The sequence below is a fragment of the Gouania willdenowi genome, chromosome 17, assembly GCF_900634775.1.
Source record: "Gouania willdenowi chromosome 17, fGouWil2.1, whole genome shotgun sequence".
In the NCBI taxonomy this organism is placed as follows: Eukaryota; Metazoa; Chordata; class Actinopteri; order Blenniiformes; family Gobiesocidae; genus Gouania; species Gouania willdenowi.
This window is the reverse complement of record NC_041060.1, coordinates 7,113,437-7,135,651: the sequence shown is the minus strand read 5'-3', so window position 1 is coordinate 7,135,651 and position 22,215 is coordinate 7,113,437. Positions and strand designations below refer to the sequence as shown.

General features: G+C 36.0%; 1 protein-coding gene across 1 annotated transcript; it reads left to right on the top strand.

The window, feature by feature from the left end:
- The first annotated feature begins 1,345 nt into the window (after nt 1-1,345).
- hhla1 (HHLA1 neighbor of OC90) lies at nt 1,346-20,956 on the top strand. The gene is made up of 15 exons (XM_028473242.1): nt 1,346-1,441; nt 2,226-2,311; nt 2,430-2,486; nt 4,160-4,231; nt 4,447-4,530; nt 5,153-5,236; nt 5,320-5,403; nt 5,492-5,548; nt 6,988-7,068; nt 8,633-8,665; nt 8,784-8,873; nt 9,916-10,488; nt 16,186-16,345; nt 16,862-16,944; nt 20,641-20,956. Exons 2-15 carry the CDS (start codon nt 2,230-2,232, stop codon nt 20,682-20,684), a joined length of 1,584 nt encoding a protein of 527 aa, XP_028329043.1. The 5' UTR covers nt 1,346-1,441; nt 2,226-2,229; the 3' UTR covers nt 20,685-20,956.
- Nucleotides 20,957-22,215: the final 1,259 nt, after the last annotated feature.

Here is a 22,215-nt window from a genome sequence, read left to right as displayed (position 1 = left end):
TGTGTGTGTGTGTGTGTGTGTGTAAGTTTTGTATTGCAATTAATTTTTGCATCAAATGTATTTATTTTTAACATTTTTGTGCAAGTGATTGCTTGTTTTTGATGCTTCACACAAGTTTTTTTCTTAATTATCATATGGTTGGACGCTCTCAGCTGGAGCGCAGCCACCCCTCGTGTGTTTCACTTCTTTTCCTACTCATTAGCTCATGTTGTTATAATGGCGTTTGTTGTGTTTCATTATTGAGAGCATCTGCTCCGAGGCCATCTGCAGCCCAGTTCTCTCACATTTCCAATTACTGCTTTAGCTGCTGAAAGGGCCTGTGGATGCCTCTTCATAGATGACTATATTTAAATCTCAGCCTCACACTTTAAGTAAATTGTTTTCAGAAATCACTAACTCCAAGTCATAGTTATCAGTTGTAATATATGTTTTATAATAAACCTTTGAAATTTGTTGTACAAAAAGGGGGCGTATCAAAAAAATCCAAACCTGGTCTCTTTGATTTTTTTAAATACATATTTCAAAAATTTTTATCTTCACTCTAAAAATTCCAAAGCTGCAATATAGTTAAGTGTCAAATAAAAGCGTGTTAAAAATATATTGTATCCTATCGATCTAGGGTCTCGGATTTTTTGCGATTGTGGAAAACGGACGAAAAATAGAAATTAACTTCATAAAACGGAAGTGAATTTGAATAATAATAGTTATCATGTATTTTTTTTCTAACAAAATCATGCAGAAATTGCAATGTCACAAGGAATATACCCGCATGTTTTGGGAAATTACACATTTTTTTTTTAACCATAAACAAGTGGTCAAAGAACTGAAAATATTCAATTCTTATGCAAAATATGACATAATATGATGGACTGTATGACATGGACTAAACTTTCACCCACATATTTTGGGACAATATCACGCATTTACACACAATTTTCCAACGTAAATTAGGTTGCTTAATGTGTAGCGACTTCATCAAACAAATGTCTAATTTCGCGCAAAATCATGCGCAATTTCAGCGTGTGCCTTTGATGCAAATACAGCGGAGAAATATGAACTTAATATTTAACTCGTTTGGGAAGTTTAAAAGCCAGTAGTAAGTTAATAACATATAATCAGGGAAAGGGTATAAAACTGATGCAGAAAAGGGTAAACTGAAAGGGAACATTGAACATTTTTAAACGTAAAATCGGAGCCTTTGAATATCGCGTATCGTATCGCCCCACCTCTATAGTTCCATACCATGCCTATCCTTTGTTGCAGTCCATGCAGTGTCGCTCAAAGTTGAATGTTTTATGCAAAGCAAAGCATGCACCCCTTTAGAGTTAGTGTTGGTGCTGCAGGGAGGAGACCCTGAGGGGGCAGAGCAACACTCCTCATCTGATGCTGCAGAGAGGCTTAAAACACTGCTGTCCATTGAACAAGAGAACTCACACAGCAGGTAAGAGCTTCTCACCTTTGTTTTACACCTGAAGAGACATATAGAAACATCAGTATAAGGTAGTAATATTAGTATGTAATATACATGTTTTATATGCCTCGCACAGTTGAACGTACTCTGTTAGTTTTATGGTTGGTTTAAGCATTAGAAAGTAGCTGTTCTCTTGTAAATGTGCACACACATTTTCTCATAATTCATTTTCACCTGCCATTGAGTTTTATTTTATTTTTTTAAACCATATAAATATGACTTAAACACATCATTTTGGGGGCAGTGGCTCATAGTGGTACAGTGTAACTCTGTTCATTTATTAAAAGGCACATTAAATATTTATTTAGATATGACTGTACTTTATCATTAATTATTCATTTTTTTTAATTGCAGCAAATGTATTTTATGATAAATCTAAAACTTTATTTTATTTTTTATTTTTAGCCTACCTGCATTTTAGTTGGTTCTTTTCTTTCTTCCTTTTGTGTGAACATGTAGAATGAGTTCTAGCACCTTGTGTGGCTATTCTATCCGTTTTTTAATCACAAGTGTGCTAATATTGGATGTTCTGGGGTTGTTTGTTTTAGTTTTTTTTACAATTGGAAGAAAAGCAAATTGCAAAGGGAAGAAAAGCAGATGTTTGTATAATATGTTAAGGTTTCATTTATTCAGAAAACGTTTTTTCAGGAAATGTACTTTTCAAAAAAGAAGACAAAATGAACTTGATGGAATTATCACGCATATGTTGGTATACTATGTTGTCCCACAAACTGTCTTTGGTTGGTTCCTGCAGGGCCATGGCTTTATTCCTATGGAGGTCACACTCCATCTTTCTAACATTTGCCTCTACAGTTGTTCTATATTTGCTCTTCACCAAAGGTAGGCTACGCATTCCAGCACTTGATTATTGTATCTGTAAAAGTTGAGCCTCAGTCTGGCGTCAGTGTTCCAAAATGAAAGCATTAATAATAGAAAATCTCTGTCAAATTCTATCTAGTGCTAAGACCTCGACAGATGGTAGAGAGGGACACGAGAGACACGATGGACTCAGCAGGTAGTTTATCCTCATTCCAAAGGCTTTATCTCTACCTCCTTCCATCCCTCCATCTTTCTGCTGTAATAATTGAATGTTTTTAGATTTTTTCCCACTGAAATCCCTTTTTTTTACAATAATAATTCTGCTTTATACTTTATGTCCATTAAGGTTTGTGCCAGGACTTGGGATCTTTGTGGAGTTTGTGTTGGTTGAGCTCTTTTTTTTTTTTTAACTTGAATTCTGTTTTTTGCCATAAATATTTTATTCTAGGTCCTGATCTGTTGTTTTGGTGACTCCAAGTTTCCCCAGGTGTTTTTATTTTCCCAGCGTGGGTTAGTTCTTCCTTGTGTTTGGCACCCCCTATCGTGTCTGTGTGTATGTGAATGTGTATCCCATTCTCCTGATTATCTTCCCTACACTATTGTAGCAGTGTTTGTTCACCGTGGACTGTTTGTTGTCTATGTTCAAGTTTCTCGTGATTCCAAATGCTCGTAGTTTCCCAAGTTTTGCTTCTTTGTGGTTTTCTGTTTGTATTTGAGAGACACTTCTCTAGATTTTGACTTTTATTGACAAATTAAGAGTTTCTACTTCTCTGGATTTGTTTTTTCACTTTGTTTGGAGTTTTAGATTCTGAGTTTTACTCATTTGACATCCCCTGGTCCTGACATTTCTATGGTATGCAGGTTAAAGTCTGTGTAAAGCAGAAATAAATGTGTGTGATGAGTTTGTCACACAACAGAAACATGTGTCATTGACCACTGAGCCAATTTTGAAAGTTGTGAAGTAAAGATAGGTCTCAAAATCATGGAAAAAACAAGCACTTCTCTCTGCTCTGAAATGCTGGGGGTGTGTCATTTAGAGGCACTGGAACCACGCCCACACGCAAGAAGGGCGCCGCCTCCGTGTACTGTGTCTATGGGAGACAGCAGTGTGAAAGTCTATAGCGCTCGTCCCATTGGTTTTCCAAAAGTGCTCGGATCGGGCCAAACGAGGTGTCAGCGGAAATGTCTGCTATGCCCGAGTCAGAATACCGGATAGAGTCCGAACTGCGCCCGCTAGAGGCAAAACACACAATCGCTAAAAAGTGCTAATTTCATAGAAAATGTGGCACCAGCGGATGCGTTGTATTCCCTCAAGTCCGAATATGTGGTTTGTTTTTGGCCAGGGGTCAAATAGCACCCACTGGAGGCCGTGGAAGTTTGGCGTGCTTCAGCAGCAGGGTCAGGTTTATGCTAATGAGGCCTCCGTTACGTAACACAGCTATGATTTCTGACCCGCCCATTAAAGCCTAGCTCCACAATTAAATTATACATGGTTGAATGGCTTTGTGCATGTTTTAAGAAAATACATTTATGACATATTTAATGTGTTTAGAAGAAAATGGCTGAATTTGCTTTACACACAGACTTTAAGTGAATGAAACAGAAACTCTTGTTGCATCACATTTCGAAAACGGACATGGTGTTTTGCGAAAAGCAACATTAAAATACAAAAATCTACATTAAAATAAAATACAAAACTAATATTTAATTGAGGAATTATTTAGGGTGTGGGCCACATGTTTGGCCACTAAGATATACTGTATGTATGAAGTATATATTTCTTCTCTTAACTCTTTTACATGATTTTGCTTTTTTATTAATAACATTATGATTATGATCCTATTGACTTTACCTTCTTTTTAATCTCAGCAGAACACATGGACCCCGCTGCTATGGATCTAACGCCGCTGGTCAATGCATTAATAAATTCAAGCCAATCAGGTGCTTTTTTTTAATTATAATATATGCAGGGATCAATCCTGTGCATGCATGTCAAGAATAAACATTTAAAGGACTATTACATCAACATAAACTTCTATAAGCTTGTTGGTTGTTATAAAATATATTGATATGGATGTTATTTGATGTCCTTAAGTAAAATACAGTAAAGCATTTTGAATATTGTGTTTTAATGTGTGTGTTTTTGTGTTTTTCAGGCTCTCGGCAGCTCTTTTCTCTGCTTAGTGTGACTTCCTACAGCTCTCTGGCTCTCCATAAACTTACTCTGTTGGTTTATAACAGTAAATATATCTATAAACAAACAAGCACCTGCTGCACATTCAGTTTAAGAGACAACAAACCAAAAATGACAGAATGATAAAGCAGTTCATGTTGAAGTTAAGACTGTAGAGCTGAGTCTGTGGTGCCATCTAGTGGTTAATATTGTGCTTTTAGTGTAAGGATCACAAGAGTAAAGATGGATGAATAAAATAAGTGTAAAAAAAAATTAAAATTAAATAAAATAAAAAAAAAAAAGATTCCTTTTTGAGAAAAATGAAACATGAAGAATACTACTTTATTTTTAAATTATATGAAGTAGATTTGTTTCTTTATGATTCCATTAAAACAAACTTTCCAATCAAAACAAAAAAACAAAACAAAACTTTTATCGAAAACAAAACAAAGAAAAAAAATGTTCAAATGCAATTTTTTGGGTCTCAAATATTTTTTTTGTATTTTAACACCTTTTTTTTTTTTTTTTTTGATGAAAAAGTTTTTTGTTTTTTATGTAAATAATAAAGACACAAATCTACCGCCATAAAATGTGACCAAAAAAAACTGAAGTTAGATACCAACCCAAGCCCACAATATGTGTGTTAAAGTCTTCAATTAACTTTTCTATTTTGTAATATTTTGTTGAAGTTTCCAACATCAGAAATCTAGAAAGCCAGATGTTTAGAAGACGATTCTGCTACTGCGTCACAAATGAGACCAACGATTTATCAGGCAGGAAGCTCCATATTTAGTCTAAATTTGATATGTTTAAACAATTGTTTGAATTAACCAGATTTTTTGGTTTTCCCCACTAGATTTTGCTGCCATTCTTTTGGACGTGATGGAGAATTCAACAAGTTACCTTCATGAGCTTTTCAAATCTGCCTCCATAGTGTCAGGTGAGTTGTGGGAAACTCAAAAAAAACAAAAAAAAAAACCACTGTGCCGTGTTTTCAACTCAATGTTTTTATAACTGTGGTGCTTTAGTGAGCCAGAGGAACAACTCTGAATGCATCTACATCTGTGTGATGGCTGGTAAAATGGGTGAGAAGAATTTTGAGTTGAAATCGGGGTTTTTTTCATCCATTTGATACATGTTGCTGTTCTTTAAAGGAATCCTCCCCTGTTTTATTGTTTTATAAGAAATCATTCAAATGTTTTTTATTAGATGATCTATGCCTATAACAAACTGTATAATTATGCACCATAATAATTGTAATGCCTTTTAAAAATGGGACTACTTTACAGTTTCAAAGCCTGTGTTCGGCCATCTTGAAATCACGTGATTGGTAATGTGACGTCATACGGCCCCACCACCTGTAAACATCCCATTGTTTTCTATTGGAGTGAAGCATTCATTCTGTTTTTTTAGATCATTTAGCAGCTTTTTCAGTCAAAATTACAACTTGTGTTGCTTTTGGTTTTGCTAAAAAACAAAACAAAAAAAAAACAAAAAACAGGAAGTATCTGTTCGAAAGGAAGTATGAAGAAATCTGTTGATGATGCTGATTGATTTTATTTAAGTTTCATGCACAAGCGTACCCTTACAAGACACTCAATCAACATAAGCAATAAAACAGATGCAACAGTTTCACAAACATCCTGCACAAAACTTCTGATACTAGATATAAAATGGTTTGTCTTCTTGCCCACACTTTACAAATAAAACAAACAAAAGCAAAAGTCTCTTTTCTATGAAGCCAACTCGTAATGGGTTAAACAAATGTACATGTTCAAATAAAACATTTTGTAAATCAAAATTAAGTGGACATAACAGGACAAAATGAGACTCGTACTCCACCACCTCCGAATCACACACAGCGAAAAAGAATTAAAAACAGTTGTGACCTGAAAAAAATCTGAACTCCCACCCAAAACGACTTCTATCCTCAGTTTTTGTGTGTTTTCAACAGTCCGTAATAACTTCCGCCATCAGAACATCATAAGGAAGAGTAAAGGCACTTAGGAGAGCTCTTCTTCTCTGCTTCATTTTCTACTACCAAATCGCAAAGTTGGAACTGTTGCCCCCGACGGCTGCAGATTTTTTTGGGTCACAACTGTTTGTATTCTCTTTCGGCATCTTTAACTTTTCCTGATTATTTAGAGAAACCAAAAGCAGCACACATTTGCATTTTGACTGAAAAAGCTGCTAAATGATCTAAAAAGCAGCCAATAGAAAACAATGGGATGTTTACAGGCAGTGGAGCCGTGTGACATCATCAATCACATGATTTCAAGATGGCGGAACACAGGCTTTAAAACTGTAAAGTAGTTCCATTTTTATAAGGCAATTAAATGAATATAGTTCATAATAATGTGTTTTTATTAGGCATAGAGCTACTAATAAGTACATTTCAAAGATTTTAGGTGATATTTGTAAAAACAGTGGAGGATCCCTTTAAGAGTAGGTCTTTGATAAAGACATACTGTAAATTTAGTGTAAAAGTCTGGTTTTCATGAAGATGATCCTGGTTTTATTTTAGGCAGAAAGGTCCCTGAGTTGTGGGATGGAGAATCCATCTCTCTGCTGTTCAACAAAACTATTGTGGAGGGACCACATCGAGGTTGGTTCAGAGATGATGAAAGAAGCTGCACATTAAAATGAGCTCCATTTGTTAGCTTGTGATCACATATTCAGTGCACCACTAGCTTGAAACACAAACTCACTTCTAGCCTGTTTTAATAATATTAATTTGCGCTTATACAAGTTTGATAATAAAGGACAGACAGTTTTTATAGGGAATAAGAAAATTGGGATTTTTGACCGAAGAGATGTTCTGAACAAATAATTAACCAAAGTTATTCTGAATCACACGTGTCAAACTCACGGCCCCCAGGGACAAAATTCGGCCCTTTCGAGCATCCAATTTGGCCTGCAGCTAATGGTAAAAAAGTCAGAGAAACCATTCATTGTGTAAATCAGGGGTTCTCAACTGGTCTCACCCTGGGACCCACATTTTGCCACAGTCATTAAATCATGACCCAGCTTTTTTTTTCCATTTCAAATAGCTGTTGAAAACACACATATATCATTTTTAAAAAAAAACATAAATCTATGTATTTCCTGTGTGACACATTTCACAGCATGCCTGCCAAAAGAAAAGTTTCTTTCAAAATAAAAGACAAGTCCAGCATGAGAAATATGAAGTATTTATTTATTTTCATGACCCACCCAGTACAGGTTTTCTCGACCCACCAGTTGAGAATCACTGGTGTAAATAACCAACTAATTCAGTTGTAGATCTCCAAAATAAAACACAAATTCAATGGAACTCCACAATATTAACAGGTCTTACATTTCCCCCATGCTTTGATCACATGATGAAAGTCGTTTTTAATCTCAAAATGTTAAAATAACTCCAAAAATCCTGCAATTTTCTTCAAATTATTCCACAAAATGTCCCCATATTACATAAAAATTGGCCACAAAATCATGTAAATTGAAAGTTAAGATCCTGCAGGGACTGAAATCTGTCCCTTATAGCGTTGACATTATCAGTGCTGTACATATTTTATAATTTATTTATACGTGGAAGTGTAAACTAGAGCAAAATAATGATTAAATTACTCATTTCCTGCCTGTGGCCCACTTTAGATAAACTGTTTTGTATTTGGCCCCTGAACTAAAATGAGTTTGACACACCGCTGATGTAAATTGTGCAACAATTCAAACCCAACAAATATAACCCCTGGATGTGTTTCTTTTTTCTTTTATCATTACAGTTTGCCATGTACAGTTTTCACTCCGTCCAAATCAAATAGGTTTGAAAATGATATTTTTCTTTCGGATAAAGAAGAAGTTGAGATTGTGGGGAACAGCTAATCAGCTGTTATATTTGGTCAGTCAGATTTCAAGAAAAACAAATGGGGCTGGATGGTCATAATGATAATGATGGTCAGTGACCTGTCATTTTCTGGCAGAAATCATTTGCAGATTATTATAAAATAGGTTGAACTATTATTGGTTCAAACACAGTTTGGTCGTGTATTCTTTCAGTCTTGTATTAGAAAGTACTTATTATACACAAGTGCACATACCTCACCTGCTTGCGCTCGTGTATAAACTCTTTACGTTCAGATATTTGCTTTAATTCAACTTCTCCACTCCACCCCCCCCATGTGTTTCAGTAGCAAACATCTCGTCCCTCAGACTCCCCATCGGTGAGTACATCTGTGGGTTGTTTTCAAAGCTTTCCAGAGCGTCTGCTGTCATCATCATGGACAGCACGCAGAGAGACGACTGATTCTCATCTCCAACTGTCTCTCTTTTCATCTTCAGGATGGCACCAACTGCCTACAAATCTGAGTCTCATCTCTCCATCTGGGATCAGCTCCATGTTAGGCAGCAGAGTCCAATCCACAGCACATGGTGAGTCTCAGTGGGGGGGCGGCTCTTTTTATGTCACCGCTGACAGATTGGTGATTGGTTGGCGCAGAAATCCTTGGATTTATTTATATAACTCACTTAGAAATACATCTATGACTTTTAAGCGTAATGGCGAAATATGATAAAACTACAAATTCTAATAAAATGGTTAACCATTTAATGTAAGGTGTCAATATCACCAATTTCCTAAGTTTCCCTTATAAAAACCAGCCATTTAATGTTTATTTTATTTTTTAGTAAATCTATGAATCCAAGCACATAACTGTAAACAAAAATATTCTGAAGAGTAAACATCTATATAAATATCTTTGCTATAGGCCTTGTAACCTCTTAAGTATTACAGTTTATTATATTATTATGAATCTGTAGACCAGACATGGGCAACGAGCGGTCTATTTTTGTGAGGCCCTCAAAGATGCACAAAATTACTCTAAAAATACACAAAATGACAGAAAAATACACATATTTACTCCTCAAACACACAAGATGACTACAAATATACGTAATATACCTGAAAAGTATGCAAAACGACCCTAAATTTACACATAAGTGACTCCAAAAAAACACTAATTGACAACAAAAACAAATAAAAATGACATAAAAAACTCACAAAAAATGACAGAGAATAAAATACACAAATGTACTCCAAAAACACACGAGACCACCACAAATATACATAATATAACTTAAAAGTAAATTACACCTAAGTGACTCCAAAAACACACAAAATAACACTTTTCTTTGATGTGTGAATAATTCGTGAATGTTGATAATGTTGCCCTCGGCACAAACTATTACATTTCTGTGGCTCACGCTGTGATGAAAGTTGCAGATCTTGTGTAAGGCTTAGTTGGTAACAGGAATATCAATGAAAATGAGTTTATTGGGAAGTAAGGACATATTGTGTCTTTGATGAATAGGAAACGTATGTAGGGTCAAATGTTCATTTGAAGAATGTTCAACAGCTTCTTGGGAGTCTGTTTATTGGAAATGTATGATGCTGATGATGATCATCATCTTATAGGTACTCCAGCACCTCTGGATAAAACAGCTGCAGCAATGGCACAGCTTCTTGCCTCTGCTAACTCATCAAATGCTACACCTCAAAGATCACGACTGCAGAACACAACAGAAGCAGGAGCTACTGTATCCAGAACATCAGAAGCAGGAGCTACTGTATCCAGAACAATAGAAGCAGGAGCTACTGTATCCAGAACATCAGAAGCAGTATCTACTGTATCCAGAACAATAGAAGCAGGAGCTACTGTATCCAGAACAATAGAAGCAGGAGCTACTGTATCCAGAACATCAGAAGCAGTATCTACTGTATCCAGAACAATAGAAGCAGCAGCTGTAACTCCACCTCTAGAACCTGCATTGGGTCCAACCACAGGTCCACCTCCATCTGCAGCAGCTCAACCCAAAACCAAACCCAACTCAACGCCAATCACCAAACACCTTGTGACGTCCTCACCTATTCCAACAACAATGTCAACTTCCAAATTAACCACAAAGCACACGACTGCCACAAGCACTACAGTTCATCATAGCTGGAGAACTACAGGTCCCATAATGCATTTGGAAACAGAAAAAGCAGGTAAATATTAGGTTTTACCTGAAAGGACAACTGTAAAAAAATGAAAACTAGGGGTTTACTGACACAAAAAAGGCTCAGACGCCCACACCAATAATATTAAAACCTATATTTTTTATTGATTAGGAAGCCTAACAAGGTAACCAAAAGATATTAAATAAATTAAATGATATATATTTGTTTTTAGTGTATTTTACAGCTGATTTAGGAGCCGTTATCATAAGAGATGCTAACAGAAAGCTAATACAAGAGGAATGTTAACTTTTATTAGGTTTTTTTTTTATTTCAGGCTTAGTAATTGTGATCAATTGTAATTTAACTTTAGTTATTTGTGAAAGTAATTGTAATTGTAATTGACTTTCAGAACAAAAATAAACAAAACAGATTTTTTTTTAGTAAAAATTCATTTTCTGATAGTTCGCATGCTCATATATGCGCATATACAATCTCAGTACGATGCAATCCCAGTACGCCACATCGGTCCCAGGACAGTTTTTACATTCCGCTTGCAATGCATCATGGGGCGGTTTAGTGTGCCCACCGTGCATACTTCAAAACTGTCCCGATATAGTATACAACCTGGTATTTCTTGCGTACTCCATCTTATCATACTATCTTTTTTTGTCTACTTTGTTTTTATTTGCAATTCATAACAATACATACAAACAATTTATAAATGTAAGAAAACAAAACAAAAAACCACAGGAGCACTGCCACCTGTAAATGTATTTAAATCATGTAAGGCATTGACTATATCTAAGCAACAAGTAACAGATATCATACCCTGCAGGATCTGGAATTCCCTTGATGTTGTGACCATTTTATATTTAAATTGGGGATAATAGTTTGAGGAAAATTGTAGAGTTTTAGAAAAATTGAGAAGACTTGCTACAATTTGTTGTTCGAAATGCCATCATTTCGTTTTTGGCATGGGAAAACTGTGAGCGCTGGAAAACTGAGTTATCTACAACTGAATTAGTTGAGTTTAAATATTTTCGCTGTCATTTCTTACTTTCTCCTGCGGGAGAAAGGGCCCGAACTTTAAAGGGCCGGATTTGGCCCCCGGGCCTTGAGTTTGACACTTGTGCACTACAGACACATTTTGACTTCAGACTTGGTATGAGTAGTATGTTAGTATGCAATTTCAAACACAGCCAATGTCACCAACCCTTTGTTTCATAGCATGGCCATGCTGCAAACAACAGCCATACGGACTATTTTTACGATTTAGAAATTCCAAAAAACAAATAATGAAAATATATGTTTTTTTTTCTGATTTAAAATAAATATGAACCAAACTATGAATAATCAAACTCCTAATTGGATTACATGACAAACACTAGTGAGCAGCTCAGCACATTCACGCTGCCCGTCTCTTTCTTAGAAGTGGTTGTAATCACATCAGATCAATTCACTGGACACAGCTACTGATTCAATTTTAGCCTGAGGAGGTGTGTGTGTGTGTGTGTGTGTGTGTGTGTGTGTGTGTGTGTGTGTGTGTGTGTGTGTGTGTGTGTGTGTGTGTGTGTGTGTGTGTGTGTGTGTGTGTGTGTGTGTGTGTGTGTGTGTGTGTGTGTGTGTGTGTGTGTGTGTGTGTGTGTGTGTGTGTGTGTGTGTGTGTGTGTGTGTGTGTGTGTGTGTGTGTGTGTGTGTGTGTGTGTGTGTGTTGACACATAAAAAGAATCAGGAGGAAAACAGTAGCCTTGGTAACAGAGGCACTGCAGACACATCACAGCACAAAAACACAAAAACAAGATTTGTGAGGTGGTGCTTTTACGTTTCTCAGTAAATATACGCTGGTCATGGTTTTATTGGTCACTGGCAGGACAACAAAGTATCCAGGTGCCTCAATTTTAAATGAACTATTTTGGTTTGTCTATGCTTAGAGATAGAGAAAGGGAAAACAGAACGAATACTACTTTTTTAATAAATGAAAAATAAAAAAACAGATGTCATTTAGCGCCAATGAAAATTTGACAAGTCTAAAAATAAATAAGTAAATAAGTATGAATTAAAAAAAAAATATATATATATATATATATATATTCTTTTTTACTGAGAGCTAGAACCCAATCTCAGGACTATTGTTATTGTTTGTTTGTATCTACATTGACTTTTGTCAATGAAAAGTAAAAAAATAAAATGAAAATATTATTATTATTATTATTATTATTATTATTAATAATAATAATAATAATAATAATAATAATAATAATAATAATAATAATAATAATAATTAATAATAATGATAATAATAATAACACCCTACACAAGCCAGGAAGAAGAAACATGATGTCATGACAAAATTGTAACAAATAAAATCCCAACTCAATCCTATTTTTCTTTTATTTCTATTAATCAAATGACAAATGTCATTGTAATGTGATGTGTTATCATTGTATATATATTTACATGAGAATGAGATTTAGTTATTTCTAAAATATGGGTTTAATCATTTGTCTAGTGGAACATTATGTTGTGATTATAACTGGATTTTTACAGTTATTGTTTTATTTCTTTATTTTTCTTTTGGTAGGGGTCCACCCTATCAGTAAGTGACAGTATTGCGGTGTGAACAGGACGGTTTAGTGAATAAGATGTGCCTTGAAACACAATGATTAAAAACAAACAAACAAAAAACCATAACAATAACAAACCTGAACCCTCTGTACTAAACATTTGTCCACACTTCCTTCCATCACCACTAGATGGCACTAACATTGCACAGTAGAAAGAGCAGAAGTAGCAACCCCCCCCCCCCCCCCCCCTCCATCCCTCTGACTTCTGCATAGCAACAAACAGGCAGCTGGAGCATCCTGTGCAATTTGTCACTGAGTCATTAGTGTGCACTGACATGATTGTTTGTCGCCCAGCTGCACGTGTCCACACTCTCTGTGTGACTGTGGTGGCCCTTGGAAGTCGATGTTAGTCTGATACACACACACACACACACACACACTCTGGTGCTGCCTCATTGTCCTTTAAACTGTTGATCTGGGTGTACTCTGTGAGCTTTTTCATCAACATCTGGGGGGGGGGGGGGGTTGAAATGGAGAGTGACTAAAATAACAACAAACAGATAAAACCAACCGTTAAAGGTGGAGTCCACAATCCTGTTCAGAAACGCCCCCTTTTTTGTTGTTCCATCCTCCATCATGTATTCAGACAAAGGAACAAAAAGCATTAGAACACTGTAAAAACTGACCAATCCCAACCATTTGGTCCGGATGAGAAGAGCCAATCAGATGCTTTCTCTTCTCCTGCATGCTCACTCATCACATGACACCATTCCCAGAATTATTGAGCACAAATGAAGGACCTGAAAATTTCTTCAGAGGTTCCTTCTTTCTGTTGGGCAAGAAACTATTTGTTTTGCGTCAGGGGGGTTTGTTATTTACGGGAGCGGATGGAGGAAATACTTTTGGGTAAATCAAGAATAAAGTTGAAATTTTGAGAATAAAGTTGAAACATAATGTTGAGACTTAAAGGTATTGTGGACGATGTTTAAAAAAGAAACGCCCTCTCCACATTTTGAAAAAAAACACACCTACGGGTGCGGGAGAGCGTGCACAAGCCCCGTTTTCCTCGTGTACAGCTCTGTTTACAAGTTGGTGTGGACATCGGTCATACAAGCTTACCTTACAAAAGAAGATTTGCACTTTTCCCACTATGTCAGACTCGCCACCGGTAAGTGAAAATCCATTTTCAAAGGACCCGGTGCGCAACGGGCACGAGCACGTACGACGGCCTTTCGTAAACATGATTGACAATTAGGAGGACCAATAGTCTTGATGATCCACCCGGAAGCTAAACATCGTCCACAATACCTTTAAGTCAAAAAGACGAGATTAAAGTCGAAATTTTGAAAATAAACTCAAAATAGAATATTGTGATAAAAGGTCGAGGTTTGCTTATAAAGGTTTGCTTATAAAGTAAAATCTACAGAAGCTGACGAGGGCCAATTCACCATATGACAACAAACAGTAGATCATGGCCGTCTACAAAATGCCGTGTATCAATGAATGCGTTAAATATACTTCGAAGTTGAGTTTAATAACAAAGAGATTTTTTTAACTTTTAGCTCATAAACACGGCATTGTCATCATTTTAAGGACTTTCATCACAATATTGTATTTTGAGCTAATTTTTGAAATGTTGTCTTTTCAACTTGACATTTTGACTTTATTCTTTTGATTTGCCCAAAATAATTTTCTACATTAAATTGGCCCTAATCCTCTTCCGTAGCTATTTTTTCATCAGATGCTCGTTCAAACTTGTGGGGGCGTGGCTTAGGAGGGAGGCGTGCCTTAGGAGGGAGCCCTGGCAGGAACTTACAATTAGAGGGTGGTGCTTAGAGGAGGTCTTGCTAGCTTGAGGCTTGTTAGCTTTCCAACATTGCAGACTGCACCTTTAAATCACTGTTTAAAGTTAAACCCTTGGTCCCAGTTAGACAACATATTTCAGGCATGTTCATCCAGTTTCATATAGATTAGGCTCACACTGAACAGACTGGGTCCATCACAGGGTTAGACGAGAACATGTTCAAATCATATATATACATATTTATATTTATATTTATCCTATTTATCCTTTATTCTCTATCTATCCTTTATTTATCCCTCATCCTTTATATTTATCATTATTATTATTATTATTATTGTTGCTGGGTTGTTCTTTGTTTTTTTTCTTTATTTTTTTTGTTGTTTGTTTTGTGCACCAACTACCAAGACAAATTCCTTGTACTGTCCTTAAAACTGTACATGGCCATTAAAAACATTTCTGATTCTGATTCTGATTCTGAAATCAATCAAGGTCCAAAGGTCTTAATTGTTGCCACAAAATGTAGACATGCTGATATTGTTAAAAAAGAACATGTTCATATCTGAAATATGGGCTGTGTGGACTGTTCTAGTTTGATGTTTTGGATTGGAACTTTTTGCACTTTAAGTAGGAAAAAAAAGGCTTTTTTATGTTATTGTTTATTATATATATATTTTTTTTTTTCATATTCCACATGAGTCACAAATATCATACCAGTAATATGTCCAGAGTTAAAGTCAAATAAAACCATGGTTATTTTTCACAGTATTGTCTATCATATCATGATCTCTGTCTATTCTCCCAGACCTAATACTTTACTAGGGTGGTCCGATCCGATATTGATACTGGATATCGGTCCGATATCAGCCAGAAAACAAATATTGGATTTTATCGGACTGCATCTAAAATCTCCAATAGACATTATATTTTATTTATTCAACTGTAGAATACTGTAGATATTATGTTGGAGGTTAAAATGTATGTAACAAATTGGTTAATAATAAATGGGTCAGTTTTTCTCATACCTACTGTTGCTGACTATTGTTCTCTGTTTGAGTAACATCACTTGATCAAGCCTTTTCTAACATTCCACACTACAAAATAAGTATAAAAGTATGTATGACTCATGCTGATATAGTATCGGATCGTATCGGTATCAGCCAATACTCAAGGCTGCAATATCGGTATCGTATTGGAAGTGAAAAAGTTGAATCGGGACAACTCTATACTTAACGGTGCAGTACTCGATTGTTTCCTCTCCCTTTGGTCACCTGTATGGGTTCTAGGACTGGCTAGGACTTAGCCCAGCCATCTAATGAAGCATACACTTATTTTGGTGATTTAAAGATGACGTACAGTATGTGATTCCTTTGTCTATAGGCTGTCCATGGAAAAGACCCGAGTCGACATCAAACTCCATATTCAGCGGCAGCGTGACGACTGTTAGCGCTCACAAGCTACAGCCGTGCATCTTCGAGCTGTGCAAGTTCTTCTCCCAGTGCCTCTGCAGACCCTTCAGCCACCAGACACGCATGAACAGGTTCTCCCATTGGCTAATTATATCCTCTATACTGGGATGGCACCTGCAGTGGACAGTGGATGGTTTCATTATATTTGGATTGGAAGTATTTGATTTATTTTTTTCCAAGGAAGCGGTGTCAACAGAAACCTACTTTTGAAATACTTTAAAATGAGGTTAACACAGATTAGCCAAAGGTTTACTTGTATCCACACCTTTACTAACCACTATGGTTACTTAACACATCACAAAAACATTCAGAATATGTTAAAAAATGTTCACATTTTAGTGAATCCTGACAAATCAAGACATTTTAACATGGGATTTCTGGACAAATTCTGGCCAGAAAATATTGCAATCCAGGAACTGAAACGACACTGTAAGCCCTGAAAGTTATTTTTGGTTATTTTGGTAATAATATTTCAGGTTAAAACATCAAGTTATTTAATGTTTAGCAGTACACCTGTGAGGATTATTTGAAATGTTTTCAGTTGATTGATGTCAAAGCATTAAATCTAAAATCATGATATCTTGCAGATACTGTGATGGCAGCCACATCTGGTATGAAAAGCATACATTCGAGGTGTGTCGACGGGTCAGGAGAATCTCGTTCTCTAGAAGTAAGTGAATGAACCTCATGGATGGTACAACCAACACAGTGATGGAGGAAAAACACAAAGGTTTTACCAAAAATCAATGGGCTATTTTACAGAATGTACACCACTTATTTTATTAATCAAAATTGTATTATTATTATATTGAGTATAGCCTTTGAAATTCAACAGATGCCTTACAGCACATGTGTCAAACTCATTTTAGTTCAGGAGCCAAATACGGAGCAGTTTATTTTAAGTGGGCTGCAGATTTTAGGTGGGAAAATTAGTAATTTAACCATTATTGTGCTCTAGTTTACACTTCCACGTATAAATAAATAAAATATGTAAGGCACTGATAATATCAAAGCAATAATTGACAAATATCACTCCCTGCAGGATCTTTACTTTCAATTTATCAGATTTTGTGGCCAATTTTATGTAATTTAAGGACATTTTGTGAAATAATTTTAAGAAAATTGCAGGATTTGAGAAAAATTTAGAGTTGATTTAACAATTTGAGATGAACAATGACTGCCATCATGTGATATAAGCATGGGTGAAATGTGGCCCTGCAAATATTGTGCAGTTTCATGAATATGTGTAATATTTTGGAGATATCTAGCAGAGATATGTACAACTGAACTAGTTGGTCATCTAAACCAGTGGTTCTCAACTGGTCCCACCTTGGGACCCACATTTTGTCACGGACATTAAATCGCAACCCACTTTTTATTTCTTTTTTTTTTTTTTTAGAATTCAACCAACAAAATGTTGTTTTACAAAAATAGCTGTTAAAACACGTATATAATATTTTTTCCAACATAAATCTACATATTTTCCTGTGTAACATGCATTTCACAGCATGCCTATCCAAAGAAAAGTTTCTTTCAAAATAAAATACAACATGACAGACATTAGGCATTTATTTAATTTTGACCAGCTGTCCGCGACCCACCCAGTATAGGTCCACGACCCACTTTTGGGTCCCGACCCACCAGTTGAGAATCACTGATTTAAACAGTGCAATGATACATGCTTTTCTCTGACTGTTTTACTTTCTGCTGCGAGCTGAATATATGTTGTTTTGTTTGTTATTAGTTAGCGATAGTTAGCGGTGCTTCCAGTCTTCATTCACACCACGCCTCCTGTGACTTTAAAGCCAAAAAATATTGAACTTGAATGTGAAACACTTGATTTTTAAACCAGAGCAGCTTTAACAAGGCTACAGCGTTTGATCTTTTAGTAATAATCCCACATGGAGTGTTTGGTTTAGTCCTCTTTTTGATTTGTTGAAATGTAATCTTCCTTAACATAAACACTATCTGATAATATGAGACATACAGTATAATATGCCTAACTTTTACGCACACACTTAAAGCCGACATGATGTGAAACTGTGTTGCTGATGAGCTCATTATGTAGCATCTTGAGTTTCACACTAGCTCATTTTATTTAAGTGTACCAAAAGACCTTGAGGATGCTCGTTTTTTTTTAAGTGGCACTCGTGTAAAAACCCCTATGAACTGTGGGTCTATTTTGTTTGAATCTGAAGTAATTGGGGAGCACACTTAATCTGTCACCTGCGCTGATGACGAGGTGTCAGCCATGTCGCTGGGAGTCGGTATCAGAACTCATTAGAGCAGCAGCTCTGCGGGGGCCTAATGGGCTCCAGAGGTCACAGAAAGGACTGACTCTCACCGCATCTGACACACCGAACCCAATGGCAGGCCAGAGAGGGCGTTCAACACACTGTCACATGGGTCCTCCCGCCACCTCTAATTAGACCACAGCAGGTATTTTTAGATTTGGATCGGAGTGGTTTAAAACCACTCGTGAAAAGTAGTTAGAAAAGTCAAAAAGTCAGTGAGATGTTAAACAAGTTTCCCTCTTAGGCTCACTGTCTCTCATTGATTCACCTAATGTGGGTTCATTTTGTACTTGAGGTTGTTTTGCACGATCCTGTGCCGTTTTTTACCAGTAGCTACCACACCTCATAATAACTAATCAGCCACATATTGGGGATCATTATAAATGGAATTATTTTTAAATAGTCATAAAACAAATTTAAAGGGATCCGCCACTGTTTTTACAAATCTGGTCTAAAATCCTTGAAACGTACTTATTAGAAGATATGTTTTAACAAAATGCATTATAATGCACCATATTCATTTTATTGCCTTTTAAAATTAGGACTACTGTACAGTTTAAGAGCCTGTTCCGCCATCTTGACATCAGATGATTAATGATGTCACACGGCCCCAATGACTGTAAATTTCCCATTGTTTTCTATTGAAGTGAAGCATTCAGCCTGCTTTTTAGATCATTTAGCAGCTTTTTTGGTCAAAATTTCCAAAATTTTGGAAATTTGACGAGGATGACACCTTGTCATCAGCGCAGGTGACAGATTAAGTGTGCTCCCCAATTACTTCAGATTCAAACAAAATAGACCCACAGTTCATAGGGGTTTTTACACGAGTGCCACTTAAAAAAACAACTTCTAAAAATCAGGAAAAGTTAAAAATGCCTCTTTTGTTTACTGAAAGACGATAAAAACGTGCCTTCAACGGAGCGTGATATACTCGCAAACTTAAGCCACCAGAGCGTCGGCCATGCACTGTTTAAGGAAGCGTAAAGGCCCCTTAGGAGAGCTCTTCTTCTCTGTTTCATTGTCTACTATGAAACCACAGAGTTGGAACTGTCGCCCCCTGCCGTCACAGATGTTTTTGGTTCGCAACTGTTTTTATTCTCTATCGGTAAACAAAAAAGGTTTGCATCGACATCTTTAACTTTTCCTGATTTTTATAGAGCAACAAAAAGCAGCACACGTTGGCATTTTGACCGACAAACTAAATGATGATTTCAAGATGGCGGAACACAGTCTCCCATTTTAAAAAGGCAATTGCATGAATATGGTGCACTTTTGATCATGTAAAGCATTGAGTTGCCTTTTGTGTGAAATGCACTATCCAAATAAATGTGCCTTTCTTGCCTTGCCTTGCCTTAATAATGTATTTTGTTAGGCATAGATCTTCTAATAAGAATGTTTAAAAAAACAGTACAGGTCCCTTTAAAGAAAAGAGAAAAAGCTAGTTTGAATTGAAATGCAAAAATCAATGGAAATGCGCGGGTTTCCCACTAGACGTGAATATGACACATATGGGCAAACAGAGTAAAAAGAGTAAAACCACCTTTAATTTAAAGTAATTGAGAGTGACTGCCCTCTATTGGTTTAAACCTGGCTATTACAACCACACCGCTAATGGCTGAGAATGGTGGTTTGTGACATTTTGGTGGCCTCTTACATCATGAACCACGACTGTTGGCTCCGCCCCTCCTATAAAAACTGGCACCAGTTGGCTCAGTAATCTCTGGTAAGTAGGTTGGATTGAGATAATTGTGAATAGATAGGTATAGTGAGTATTGAGTAGCAAGTTAGCTTAGCATAGATTGTTCTTTGGAGATTTTAATGTATAGACACGCCCATAATCAAGGCACTTTTTGAATTTTCAACTTAGTGAGTCCAAATCTCAAGGTTAAATTCCTCTTTAAATTGCAGGTGCAGGTAAAATAAGGTAAAATGTCTTTTGTGGAAACATATTCTAACATAATGTGGATTTTTTTAAGACATGAACATGTCTAAAAACAGAAATGATTAAAGTGCATCGTCGCTTTGTGATGTTATCTGCTTGTAAGCCTCCCCTTGTGCTCCTTCCCTGTCAGATCTGAAACAGAGATGCTTGATGAAAATGTGCAACAATCTGTGAAAGCAACGGAAGCAGGAAAACAAAGAGCTGTTCATTATCACCTTCACAGGAAGTCTTTTACCAACTATAGCTGAGTTCACTTTTGCAACATCTGGAAGATGAAGTGAGCACAAAATAATAGGATTATTCTTCAATGTGGATACATCGTGAAATATTTCATCTTGGAATATTTCACAAAGACTTTGACTTTGATATTCTACACACATTACACAAGGAGTCTCATTTACTTTTTATGAATAGATGAAGATCAAATAAGGCTGGAAATCGATATTTGCAACCCTGAAACTAAATCTGGTCTGTTGAAGATTCTGAGCAATAAAAAGAGAGAAATGTAGATCTTTTTTTGGTGATTATTCAATAAATATTTCAACACCGAGCCTCACATGGACATTATTGCATTTTTAAAATCCATCTACTTCAGACTTTGGAAACTGGCGGCCCAGCCATAATTTTGTGCCACCCCGAATGTAAATCCACAAAAAGAATTTTCAACTATGGAAGATGGATGGATGGTTTTAAAAAACACACACAATATGACAAGAGAAAACACAAAATGACTCCAAAAACACACAAGACGACCACAAGAATACACAAATTGAAAGAATAATTTACATGACAAAAAAATACACAAAATGACCCATAACACACAAAAAAAACCCCAAAATGTCAAGAAAATACACAAAATGGCTTAAAAGCCCATACAAATCGACAACAAAAATGCACGGAACAAGAGGAAGAATACACAAAAAATAAATAAACCCTTTCCTGCATAGATCAGGTCATTATTCTAAATGCTGTCATTAATGTCTGTAATGTGGCCCTCAGATCAGATATACTAACATTATACAAAAACACACAAAACAACAACAGAAAACACAATTTGAGAGAACATGCATAACACACACACCAACTACATGTTAAAAACCAACATAGCAGGAAAATACACAAAATGACTTAATAAACATGCAAATTCACAACAAAAATTACGAAACAAGAGGAAAAATACACAAAATGACATCAAAAATTACACAAATAATTAAACACTTTGTTCTTTTGTGTATTAATGCGAATGTTTTCTAAATGCTGACATGAATGTTGATAATGTGGCCCTCAGATCAGACACAATCACATTTCATTTCTGTGTCCCCCACTGTGATAAAAGTTATTAAAAGCTATTTCTGATCTACTTTATTAAATAATCAACTTTGATTTTTTTTTTTTCAAATGAGCTCCCTGCATCCAATTTTAGTATATTCCATTTCCACTATGGATAAGCGGGAGAAGATGCATGGATGAATTTTAAAAACACAAAATGACTCCAAAAACATACAAAACGACAACAAAAATGCACAAAACAGGAGAAAAATACACAAATTTACATCTACAAAAATAATTAAACCTTTTGTTCTTTCCTGTATTAATGCTCCATTTTTTTCCAAATGCAAGCTCCCTGAATCCAATTCCAGTCTGTTTCATGAAAAGTCTTTTAATGCTGTGGTCAGATTTCCTTCAACGAGTTATGTTTAAAAAA

Excerpts from the sequence above, each read along its gene's own strand:
- hhla1 (XM_028473242.1), top strand. The coding sequence starts at position 2,230 with ATGGCTTTATTCCTATGGAGGTCACACTCCATCTTTCTAACATTTGCC. Across the intron at positions 4,232-4,446 it reads AATAAATTCAAGCCAATCAG|GCTCTCGGCAGCTCTTTTCT; the intron begins GTGCTTTTTTTT and ends TGTGTTTTTCAG. Across the intron at positions 5,404-5,491 it reads ATCTGCCTCCATAGTGTCAG|TGAGCCAGAGGAACAACTCT; the intron begins GTGAGTTGTGGG and ends GTGGTGCTTTAG.